Source organism: Telopea speciosissima, chromosome 8, assembly GCF_018873765.1.
Source record: "Telopea speciosissima isolate NSW1024214 ecotype Mountain lineage chromosome 8, Tspe_v1, whole genome shotgun sequence".
Classification (NCBI taxonomy): domain Eukaryota; kingdom Viridiplantae; phylum Streptophyta; class Magnoliopsida; order Proteales; family Proteaceae; genus Telopea; species Telopea speciosissima.
The window spans coordinates 48009064-48022115 of record NC_057923.1 but is presented as its reverse complement, the minus strand read 5'-3'; the positions used below and the strand labels follow the sequence as shown (position 1 = coordinate 48022115).

The 13052-nt window shown below is 37.8% G+C and overlaps 1 protein-coding gene across 1 annotated transcript; it reads left to right on the top strand.

Annotated features, from left to right (window-relative positions):
- The first annotated feature begins 2884 nt into the window (after positions 1-2884).
- On the top strand, positions 2885-3574 carry LOC122672380 (transcription repressor OFP13-like). The gene has a single exon (XM_043869865.1). It carries the CDS (start codon positions 2885-2887, stop codon positions 3572-3574), a length of 690 nt encoding a protein of 229 aa, XP_043725800.1.
- Positions 3575-13052: the final 9478 nt, after the last annotated feature.

Below are 13052 nucleotides of genomic sequence, written 5' to 3'. Positions count from 1 at the left end.
TAATAGGGAAAAAATCTCTACTTGGTGGTGTTTCCTACCTCCTCTCACAGGGCACCGTGAGATGATGCCTTTGCCCCCTGGGTAGATACCCATGCGTGCTCACCCATTGGCCCAGACGCTTGTGTAGAGACCATGCAACCAAGTAGAGATCTTTTACCCTTCATAATATTAAGGGTAAATTACACGTCACCCCCTGATTTTCAAACGAAACTCAGATCACACCCCGGTTTTTGAAAAAACTCTAATCACCCCCTCTACAGTAACAGTATTAGTCTGCTATTAGTTATTGGTGTGAAAGGACTATTTTATCCTTGAACAAAAACATTAAAATTAAATTTACCATACTACCATTTCTTCATCTTCAACATTGGTCAAGGGTAGTTTAGGGATTTAAATTTATTGAATTAGTTGACATCATCACTTAACAGCATAAAACTAACGGTAGGGACTAATTTGTCATATTGGGGTCTAAACTAGGGGGTGATTTGAGTTTTTTCAAAAACTAGGAGGTAATCTGAGTTTGGTTTGAAAACTAAGGGGTGACATGTAATTTACCCTAATATTAATAATTATGATAGGCAAAAGGGACTGTGGCCCCAACACGCACATGGGGGACAATGAGAATGCTTGCGAAAGCATCATGGGGGCAGGGCGATCATTTTGTTCCCACTATGTCGAGGCATGGGCGGTACTCTCCCCCACAAGAAATTTTTCTCTATTATAATATTAATATATTATAGTATATATTACGAATAGTAGTATTAGGCCCTGTTTGGTTGCACTCTTTGGGAACGTTTCTAGTGTTGTTCTGTGCTACGGGAATAAGAAAGGAATAGAAAAACGTTTGGTTAATCCGGTCTGTTTTCGTATGTTCACAGAATGATCCAGTGAAAAGAATACAAAAAGAACACCATGGACGAAACATCTTTTTGGGGTTTCTCCTTTTCTTTTTACAGATTAAAGGAACAAAACCTAATTTCTATCCTATGCTCTCTCGATAAAAAAGCAATCCGTATCCACTAACAATATATATTATATTACTAGTAAATTAGTATATGAACCGAGTACAAGAATCGAACCGTATAAGAACCAAAACCAAATTGAGCAAGTTCGATTTGAGTATAGATGTTCAGAATTGATTCAAATTCAGTTCACACCAACACTCTCTTAGATTGAACTGAAACCGAACCGAATACCTGGAACCGAACTGATTTACACCTTTAATGAGTTTAATCCGTACCAATAGATTAATTGTAAATTTGTAATCCCTTGATAATAGAATATTGGCAGTATTGGGTTAGGGTTTTTTTTTGTTTTTTTGTTTTTTTTTGTTTTTTTAAATTTTAAATGAGGGGTAAAAAGATAAAAATTCCAGTTTGGACCCTTTTGGAAGTTATAACTACCAAACACAAACCATTTAATGTGTGCTTACAAAATACGGAACAAAGAATGGCAAAACAAGTGATCTAATAAATAAGGACTACCCTTGTTCTCCCCCGTCTCCATCCTTATCCCTCCTTTAAAATTCATGGGGAGGTGCATGACAAACCAATTGGTCCTCCTTCCTTACTAATAATACCTTCACGATTTTTATTTTCACTTCTTTTTTTTTCTTTTTTTTTTGAAATATTTGTTCCCAGAAATTTTTTGAATTTAAACTTGTTTTCAAATATAATGGGCTTAAAATGATACTTGTGTCCTTCCTCCACCCACCCACCGAATTTTTATCGTATGCGGTTTTTTGACCCGTGCAGTTTCCTAGTGTCTCTCACAAGAGGAGGGTGAACCCCACCCGGACAGAATATTTGGTTAGGTGCCCCAGGTGTGTCCCACCCCCTCTTGTGAGATGCACTAAGAAATCGCACCGATCAAGAAACTGTAGACGATATAAATCCCCCACCAACCCACCCACCCTCCCACCACCTATGGCCCAATGGTTCAAACTGTAAGATCAGGCTGAAGCATTAAGAGACAAGATGTAAGACAAAAGCTATAAAAGAAAAATATTCCAAGCTTCATTAAAGACAGCAGATTTAGGTGTTGTATACAGGGTTTAAGGAATCGGTATTTGGTCAGCCATATCGATTGATTTGGATTTAGGGCTGCAATAGGGTCGGGTTGGGCCGGGTTTTATAAAATCCTAGCCCAACCCTGAGTCCCCTTAGCTGAGCCTAGGCTTGACCCGACCCTAACTCAGAGTTAGAAATTTTAAGCCCTGACGCGCTCTTGGAGCCAAATTATCTCAGTCCAGGCCTTGTTTGGGCTCAGGGTGGGTTTGACCGACATGGCCAAACTTGCACCTCTATTCTTATTGGTCAATTTGTATTGGTATTGGTAGAAATCGATACCGATCCCCAGATACTGACCAAGGGTAAAAATGTAAATAACACAGATAAAACCTTTCGATCTGAACTGATACAGGTCAATCTGGATCGATATCGTATCGATATTGGCCGAGCCGGATTACTAAAAACCTTTGTTGTATGTGACAAAGAATGAAGTTTGAAAAAAAAAAATGGTTTTAAAATTAATAGTAGTTAACCAAGAGGGAGTATTTTGTAAAAAATGGTTTTAAATTTAACAGTAAGAATTGTAATAAATTATTCAAAAATGGAACATTGAATAACATTGAATTCTAGAATCCTGCAATTTAAACAACACAAACAAGAGAGAAAGAGAGAGACCCCCCACCACTCCCTATTCCATCCCCTCTCTCCTTAAAAATCCTGTCCTGCAACTACTCTGACCTCCATTAATGTCACAGCAAAGCACAACAGTCTCACAAATCCAAAGGTAGTAGACCCATCACCCACCCATTCATTTAAGAGAAGAGAAATCCCAGCCACTCAACTCAACAAGGGAAGAAGTGCCTCAGAGACCAAAGATGAAGAAGCTCTTGCCCTCTCTTTTCAAGAGCACCAAAGACACAAGTATTTCTTCTTCCTCTGCTTCCTCTGCTTCTTCATGGTCATGGCCTTCTTGTCAGCAGCAGCCAAAGACTTTCTCTTTCCGAGTTGAAGATAACATATTCAAGACGGTTAACTCAGTTTACATTGATGCCGGAGATGTAGTCACAACACCGGAATCGTCAATGTTCACTAACTCGTCCGAGTCAGCAAGCTTCTCAACAGAGTCAGAGGTTTCAGGAGGAGGGGAATGGATTGAGACAGTGATTCGTGGGTTACGATCTGAGAGGTTATTTTTTGAACCAGGAGATTCAAATTCGATATTAGAAGAAGCTAAAGCTGGTGGGTTTCCATTCAAAGAGAGTTTAGTGTTGGCTATGGAATCGAAAGACCCATATGTGGATTTTAGAACATCAATGGAGGAAATGGTGGAAGCTCATGGATTGAAAGATTTGGAATGTTTAGAACAATTGCTTTGTTGGTATTTGAGGGTTAATGGTACGAAAACCCATGGTTTTATTGTTGCTGCCTTTGTTGATTTGCTTGTTGGGTTAGCTGAAACTGCTTCTTCCTCTTCTTCTTCTTCTTCTTCTTCTTCATTAAAAATTGATGAGGAGATTGTGGAGGAAGATATAGTCTTCCAAGTTCAGAGATCTTTTTCCCTTTAATTAATTTGAATATCTCTGAATCATTTTTGTGTATATTATTTAGGAAGCTAGTCAAATATTAATGGCTATAGTATTGTCCTCTCTCTCTCTCTCTCTCTCTCTCTTTCTCTGCAAAAGACCATGACAAGCGTGTGTGTGTGTAATTACAGACATTTATTACTGCAGTGTAAGTTGATATGTTTTGGGTTCAAGTTACATGAGAGAGTAAAAAAATAGGGGTTGTTATTAGGAGTCATGATGGATGATTTGCTACTTTAACTCTGCAACAATTCAATGCCCTTTTACTGTTTACTTTAATTGAAGACAAGTAGTTGATTGTCATTTTTACCTTCTAGGTTTCAGCTTATTAGGGTAAATTTTATATGATATAGAGATGATATGTATATGTAACTCAATTGGGTTTATAGAATAATGATCATAAATCATTTATAACATAATTTTGAATGTGTTGGGAGAATAGTCTCACATCGGTTACCAACTAACCTACAACCCCTGTTACATTTGGGAGTCCTCCCACTCCATCTATCAGTTCGAACTTTTAGATGAAAACTTTACATTGTATTAGAGCGGATTTTTACCGTATTCGTGTGTCCGCAATACGTATTACTACACGTGCGAGGAAATGTTGGGAGAATAACCCCATATCGGCTACTAACTAACCTACAACCCCTTACACATGGGAGTCGCTTCACGCCTCCACCTACTAGTTTGAACTTTTGGATGAAAACTTTACATGGTATTAGAGCAGATTTTCACCGTATCCACATGTCCGTAGTACGTATTGCCACACGTATAGACAATGTTGGGAGAATATTCTCACATTGGCTACTAACCAATTTATAGCCCCTTATACACTTGAGAGTCGCTCCACCTACCAATTCGAACTTTTGGATGAAAACTTTACATGGTATCAAAGCGGATTTTCATCGTACCCATGTGTTCGTAGTATGTATTGTCACACATGTGAGGAATGTTAGGAGAATAATTCCACATTGGCTACTAACTAGCCTACTGCCCCTTATACACATGAGAGTCCCTCTATCTACCAATTAAAACTAAAGAATACTAACTCTTCTTTCTTATTAAAGAGTTCCTAGGTTGATGGGTAGTTGTGTTTAAGTATTGTTTTAGTTAGTAAAAATGAGATTGCACTAGAAATCGACCATGGCATATGTCAACCTTAATTAATCACTAATATGTGGTTATTTGGAAAAAAGCTGTGATATGGGCTACTAATAATCAATTAATTTGATTAATTTTTACCCCAAAAAAAATTTAATTTGATTAATGATATCAATATATGTGGCTGCATGCATGGATAACCAACATGGTCATCACATCATGCCATGAGTCATGGCTAAGTTAGAGATCAGTCAAATATTGCCACAAACTTGGCTTGCATGAGACACAAAGTAATTCAGATTTATGTAATATATTAAAAATAGAACCTCACAGACATAAAAAAAAAAAAAATTTAATTAATTAATCTAATTGTCAACGGTTTAGTTTAAAAGCTCAGAGCTCGGTGCCGTCTTGGCTTCAATATCCGAGCAAGATTCTTGTCTGTGAGGGTACTGAAGCTTCTAATTAAACCTTGTGCCATTTTCCATATTTAACTAATAAGCTCAACCCCTTAAGCAATGCAGCACAAAATAATTTATTATTAATTGGGCTTTGCAATAATGTGATTTTAATAATTTATAATTGCATCATTAAGGGTTGGGATTAGTGCTAGGCTGCTGCTGTATTGCAAAGGCCCGGAATCCCTTGCGGTTTTCCTTTCCATCAACAATTCCAATGCCTTGTAATTACAAACCATGTTTTACCAAATAAAAAAAGTAATTACAAACCTTAAGAAAAGTTTTCATCACAATCAATGAAAATTAATGAGGTTAACAAGATACTATTGGACATTTTCCTAAAACTTCACATGGATTGAATTTTGAAAACTCATCAAAACAATATTGATCGTAGTTGGAAAATTAGGCTTTCGACTCGATTCGTCCTTTTCAAAACCTGGTGACTTAGAGTCAAAATTTTTTAATTTTTAATATCTTCTTTCTTCAACTTCTGTGAATGAGGGAAGGGAGTGATATTAAGGTTGCTTCGCAGGTGAAAAGAAAAAAACAGACTAACATTGACGACAACGAAAAATAAATTATAGGATTTTAACTTGTTGTAGACCAAATTTACAGTCTATGAATAGTATATATAGCAATAAAAAAACCAAATTTGATGAGTTTCACATGACTTGGGCTAAACACCGAGTCAATGAAAACTTGGATAGACTCGGACTTGGTCTAGTCATTTCTTAAACATGAGCAAGTATTAATGACTCTTGACCAGGTTTCATGTTGTTTTGATTTGACTTAGGTGACTCGCCTGAGTTGAAACCTAGTTTTTCAACTATGCTATATATCTCATATAGAAAGGTTCTTCTATACGATTGCTTTCAAAATCGAAAGATTTGTATACAAGAGGGTTGGGTTTTGACATTTTAAAAAGGGTTTTATTCGCATCTAAGGATTTCAAGCACGGCTGAGCATCATGCACGGTGGTACATGAAACCTTTTGCCATAACTTATTGTCAACTTAATATGAATGTTGAATAGAAAAAGGCATCACAAGTGTCTATATAATTCCATAATTCCATAATGTAAAATGTAGCTTCACAACATGGCAACCCTCTTAAAACAAAGAGCGTACCTAGTGCATGAGGTATTGCGGGGTTTTGAGAGAATCATAATGTACGCAAACTTATTCCTGTTTTCATAGAGAGATTGTTTCTAGACTCGAACCCATTACCAGTTGATCACAAATGGAGCAACCTTTTCGGTTGTACCAAGGCCCGCCCTCACCAACTCTCTTACCCTTAAAGAAAAAATCATCACAAATTGTATAGCATAAACAGGAGAAATACTTTTCACCCACTATGAAGGGTTCATCCGTGAATGTAAGGTTATCATTACTTTTCTTATACATTGTATGTCTGAAATGCCCTTCATTTTTTACTAACACCAATCCAAAGATAATGAAGACCATCGGTGAAGGAATTTCTCCTTCACCGTGGCTTAAGAAAAACTGGGTCCATACAAATATGGTGAAAGGGGGATACCTTGAAAATGGCAGTATAAGTTTATGGACCGTTGGATTAGTTTTCAGATGATGGAAAAGCGTTCGAGGTGGCCCATTTGATTTAGAGACATTTAGGCAGACTTAGCGTTAGATTTCTTAAGGAGAAAGATCCTCTTCATCCACGGTGGGGAGAATCAAGGGACGTTCTCTCTCTCCCCCTTCCAAAGTTAGAGAATCTCTTCACTTTGGTGAAGAGAAAGAGAATTTTAGTTATTTCTTTTCAAGACACACAAACAAACCCTCTCTATCTCAACCCTCCGCAGGCATCATTTTGTCCAAAATGTTGTAGGGAATCAATGTATTTAGAACATTTAAACGTTACTTGATTTTGGTTTAAGTCATTAATGAGATAGGGACAAATTAATTAAAATCTTCATTTCCAATGTAACCTTTGTGAATTTTTTGTAATTCAAAACATCAAAGAAATTAGAGTGTGTCAATTTCTCTAGCTGCGTGAAGAAATTTTATTAAATTCGTTTGCATGAATAACATCACTATCTCAATTACCAAAAAGAAAAATAACATCACTATCTCTAACCTCAAAAAAGAAAAAGAAAAAACACATATCTTGGTAAGGGCAAGTAATTTTTTTTTGTCTCATCGGTTGACCATAGAAAATCCATGGGCCTTTTTAAGGGTTGGCCTAGGGTTTTGTAAGGGTTTCTCTATGGGAAATCCATTTTGACCAAGTGATTGCGGGTTCGAGTCTGAAAATAGTCTCTCTGTGAAAGCAGATGTGGCGAAAACCTCGTGCATTGAATGCGCTCTTTTTTTATATGGAGAATCTTGACCTAGGCTTCTTTATTAGGGTTTAATTGCATAAATTCCCCCCCCCCTTTTGATGTGATTGGCTCATGTTCGATCAAACTCACTTAAAATCCAATAGATATTGGGCTGATTCAGGTTTGAGAAATCGTATCGGATCAGCCGTATTAGTAAACCGATTCCTAATCAATACCGGATTAGGTAAAGGTATTGGCCTCTGGATTGGATATCGATCCGTATCAGCCGATCCAACCTAATACCCTTTAAAACTCTCCAAAGGGCAGTTCTCTTTAATTTTCCCTCCGAAAGAGTTCATATTTTGGGATTCTTATTTTCTATTTTTTATTTTTGTGAACTGTAGATCTGATGGCCGGATTTGGAGATCTAAAATACCAAATCCACCCTCTTCCTCCTGACCATTTTGCAGGTTTTTTCCCCTTTTTCTTTTCTTTTATGAAACCTACTATGATTAGTGTCATTGAGTAGGTTAGATATAATCTATGTATTGTTTTCCTTTATTCGCATGCAAATTGGGATTTTTTTGAAGTAATCTATGTCTTATTTTCCTTGCTAATTTTTTTGATGTATTATATCCAATATCTCATAAAAAAAAATAAAACATTTCCACTTTTTTTCTTCCATTTTGATTTTCACAATTTTCTTAAACTTTTTTGAATTTTGTTTAAATTTATTTTTATTATTTTTCAGCTAATATGGTGTCCAATACTAGAAAGTGATCTTAATTTTAAAGCCTATCAACCCGATCTAGCCAACCCAGATTAATAATATCATATCGATATCGGCCGAGACCAATACCAATATTTTAAAAACCATGCCATCAATCCCGTGTACATAACTGCATTGAGTTGAAAGCAGGGTTATTTGTTGTTGATAGGCTAGGTGAGCATAAGCCTAGGGAAACCCAGTCCACAGTTCTAGTGTACAAATGTTGGTGCTATGATAAATATCTAGTCCCATTATCTATCGGATCGATATCCCCTCCAACCATGGTGAATGGGAGTGGCAGGAGAGGGTGGGAAAGGGTATCATGAGGGTATTTTGAAATATACTAAAACCCTAGGAGGAATTTGTAAACCCTAGGATGGTGGGTGAACCATTCTCTGTGGATGGAGGAAAACTGTCCTTTTAAGTTGCTTCAAACCATAGCATCCCTCCTCTCCCCTTCCCCCTCCCCCCAAAAAAAAAAAAAGTTCACAAATTGTGTGTATTATATATGGAGAAATGTGGCCCCTACACGCACCCGAGGGCCAATGAGAGTGCAAGCAGGCATCATGGGGGTGGGATTTCTATCTTTCGTAGGGGTGGGATGATCATTTCACGCCCACCAAGTACACTGCCCCTACAGAGAAACTTGGTCAGTCCTTATTTTTTTATGGGTAGACAGGCTAAACCCGGGGTCCATGTAAAGATTCCGCAACCAACATAAACCAAGAAAGCCTGGGCCCATGGGAATCATAAAACAAATTCAATTGGATGGGTCCAAGAGTGGATAAGAATTGAACTCAGAAACTCTACTTCCTTGGGCATGCTCCCTCACCAAATGAGCTACCCTTTGAGGTTAATCAATAGATAATAAATTGAACTTGAATCGGAAATAAAAGTTTATGAACCGTTGGATTAGTTTTCAAATAATGGAAATCGGTAGAGCCGTAGAGGTGGCTCATTTGATTTGAATTAAGCTGATTTGAGTGGTAGATTTCTTAATGTATGAATATACATACGGCCATGTGTGCGACACAGGCTAACCGTTGGATGCCCTAGTGGGCATTGCCTGGGCGCTAGGCTCCCTAGGGAGGAGCCGGATCCCTGCAGGTATCATTTTGTCTAAAATGTTGTAGAGAATCAATGTAGTTTATAGGCCATTTAATTAAACGTTGCTTAATTTTATATATTTAGGAAAGTCCTTTAATGAGATGGGGACAAAATCAATTAAAATCTTCATTTCCAAGGTAACTTTTTGTGAATTTTGTAACTCAAACAGCACGTAATTTCTCTAGCTTCGTGTTTGTTCATTAAATGCTTTTGTATGAGTAGCATCTATTTAAACCAAAAAACAGAAAACCCCATCTCTTGGGTACTGAGCAAGGTATGGCAGAAAGAGGCTACCTTTGTGTGTGTGGTGCGCTGCCCTGCACCCAGACACAGGTGGGGACTCGTCTTGCATGCCTTGTGTCTGGGCGCAGGGGTAGCATGTGATACTCACCCAAGTATCGTTCTCTTTTCCAATAATTATTTATCGAAAAATAGTTTTCTATCCGGGAGTGTGGTCTACGCCAACACTCCCATGTGTCTATCTATCTCTTCCTTAAAACAAGGGGATAGTAGTGTCTTTTCAAATAGGGAGGAATGAGATAGACTCATGGGAGTGTTGGCATAGGCCACACCCGGACAGAGAACTTCCTCCCTTATTTATCTCACCCTCAACAAGTTTACATCGGTAGCTTGGCCATAAACAATCCATAGCCATTTGAGGTTTGGCTTAGGGTTTTGTTTGGGTTACTATATGTAGATACTTGTCCGTTGATGTAGGCCTCTTTCATTTTAAGTCACCAAAACGTACGGTAGATGACAAATTTTTTTTTTTTAAAATTTTTATAACTGCTCTTACATGCATTCTTAATGGGACATGTGTCAACAACTTAGGGATTTGCACTAACAATATGTGTGCAGCATACATGTACGTGTAGATGACCCTCACTCGGCTACTTTAGGGATTAATAATGACCTTGGATTTGCACCGGCTACGGGACTATCCTCATATGACTCATAATTAGGAATGTAAAAGGACAACCCAAAATCCGTCTTTAGGGGTCTCTGAATCCAGAATTTTGGTTTTCTAAAAATATTTGAATCCGTTCGAAAGATAATTGGATTCGGATTTGGATATTTTTCATTTTGGATCGGATAAAATTCGGATAATTTACTATCTGATTGTATAATGCGATTAGTTTAATATTTTTATAAAAACATATGATATAGGACAAAGTTCTCTGCATTGGGGGCACAGATACGTCCAGACACATGGGGGTGGACAAAATAACCAACCCCTCCCCCCAATGACGCAAACCCGTCCCTATCCCGCCCCATGTGTCTGAGCGCAGCCTACGCCCAGATGGGCTCCCAAACAAAGAATGTGCGCCCATTACTATATTACCCTTATTATAAACACTTTAATAAGGATGTTTTGGGAATCAGAGTTGGTAATCGATAATTGGTAATCTGAGTAGAAAATCCATAAATGATATAGGCCAGATTCGTTTATTAATCAGATAGTTTATCAAATATCCGGTACACTCCCAAATTCGGATATGATATTAGTTTTTAAAATACTGTCGCATATTGGATCGGATACGAATGTGTCATTTGATAAACGGATTCAGATTCGGATAGTAATACATCCAAGCCAAATCCAATCCGTTTACATCCCTACTCATAACGGTCCAACATGAGCTTCACTACCAAGCACAATCACTTAATAGTGTTGGACGCCTCAAGTAATTTAGAACTCAAATAAACTACTCTCATAGCTTCCTTATTATGCTGTAAATGAGATGAACTGAGCATGGTTTAAAAATCCGGAATCTTTGATCACCCTCCATCGATTCCGATTCACATTTGCATAGAAATGGAAGTGGGATCGCAGAATCATAGACATTGAACTAAGAAAAAAATTACAGAGATTTTAGGAAATTTTTGAGTATAATTATTATTATTATTAGGGGAAACTTTTCATTCACGGCCGTGTAAGCATGGGCAATTGTGCCCCCTCTCACAAAGAGTTAGAAAAATCATAAACCCCCACCCATTAGTTAAAGCCTTGAAACTTCCATCCTCTCACATACACGACTTACACAAACGTGAATGAAAACTTTCCTCTTATTATTATTAAAAAGACTAATAGATCTTGTTACAATAGGTAAGTTTAATTGATTTTCTACCATTTAACTGACTGAAAGAAAGAATTATGAAAGTCAAGAGCATTCATGGCCGATTCAAAAGTGAGTTATAGGAATTAGTATTAATCGGAATCGAGGACCATCGATTTGAGCCAATTCCGTTGATTGCGATCCGATTTCTGAAACCATGGAGCTCTGATTAAGGTGATAGGCTCAAACTAGCTCTTAAAGTTAAGTCATTTTGATGTGCTTAGCTCATGTTTGAAAACTTAAAATCGAACCGATATTGGACTTATTCAGGTGGACTCAAAGCCCATCAAGCCTAAATATCTAAACCAAGAGCCCATATCCATGGAGTAATTCCAGTCCACAAGACATCTTGTCAGATTTCATGGGCTAAATGGGCTTACTTATCATATTTACTTTTACCACGTATTTCCATCCATTAAACCAAAATCTCTTCAAATTTGACTTTCCAAACATTCTCCAAAGCTTCATACGTTCATGTGGAGAAATACATCCGGTCCATCCGGATGTTGACGTGTTAATGCAACGGTGCTTTATGATCAGCTCGACCACAAGGTGTTCGTAGATCAGGTTCTCTACGAGCAGCTCGACTACTAGGAGAGAGTGGTCGAAGATCTGTTGCTTGATTGCATAGGCACGTTAGCACAATAGTTAATTGTTGGGTTTGCGTTAACACCCTTATTTATGGATTTATAATGCAGTTTCATCTGATTTGAATCGAAAAGATTGGAACCGTGATTGGCCATGATATTCTTCAGCTTCAAAGCTCTTTTGTTCACTGTCTTTTTTGCTTTATTCCAAGGTCGTCTAATGTGGTTGCAGACTCCTTGGCCCGGTCGGCCCTGTCGGTTGAGTCACCGATGGATTGGCCAGTTTCCACTTTGTGGCTTCTAAATCTCTGTGAGAAAGAGGCCACTGCTTGTAATGACTCTGGTTTTCAATGATTCTTCTTTCAACCAAAAAAAAAAAAAAAAAGATTGGAACTGTGATTGGTTGATTTTAATCTGATTCGACCAAATCGATGATCTGATTCTGATTTTTCCAACCATGAGAGAGAGAGAATACTCTGTGCACTTGGGGCACAAAGACTTTTCCTCATAACATATTAACAATCAACAAGCTTTAATATTATATGAGAAAATGAACTTTGTTTCGTAGCGTACTTTACGCTAATGTTTCCTTGAGTCTATCTCCCTCCTGACATATCTACCCTTCTATTGCAGGAACAGAGAGATAGACTCAGCGAGCACTAAAATAGACTGTACTCCCGAGAATCGTTATCCCCTCCAATTTGCTGTCTGCTCCAATTCCTCACATAGGGGATGAAAATAATCACCCTATCCCCTGTCCGAACACACTGCCCAAGGTGGGGTCTACTCCCCCTATTAGAGGACTTGGAGGAAATGGAGCGGACAGGGAATTGAAGGGGATAATTATTCGTACTCCCAGATAAAAAACTACTAAGAAAATGTTTCTACACAATGCCGGTGTACAATGACATTTGTATGCCAAAAAAATTGAATGAAGAGTTCCACCCACACTCTCTCTCCTCAAAATCCCTTTATTTATGGATTTAAAACATAATTTCTCATACACCAGAATCCGGAATTAATAATACTCGAGCGTTCTAGGAA

Coding starts and splice junctions, on each gene's coding strand:
- LOC122672380 (XM_043869865.1), top strand. CDS start 2,885: ATGAAGAAGCTCTTGCCCTCTCTTTTCAAGAGCACCAAAGACACAAGT.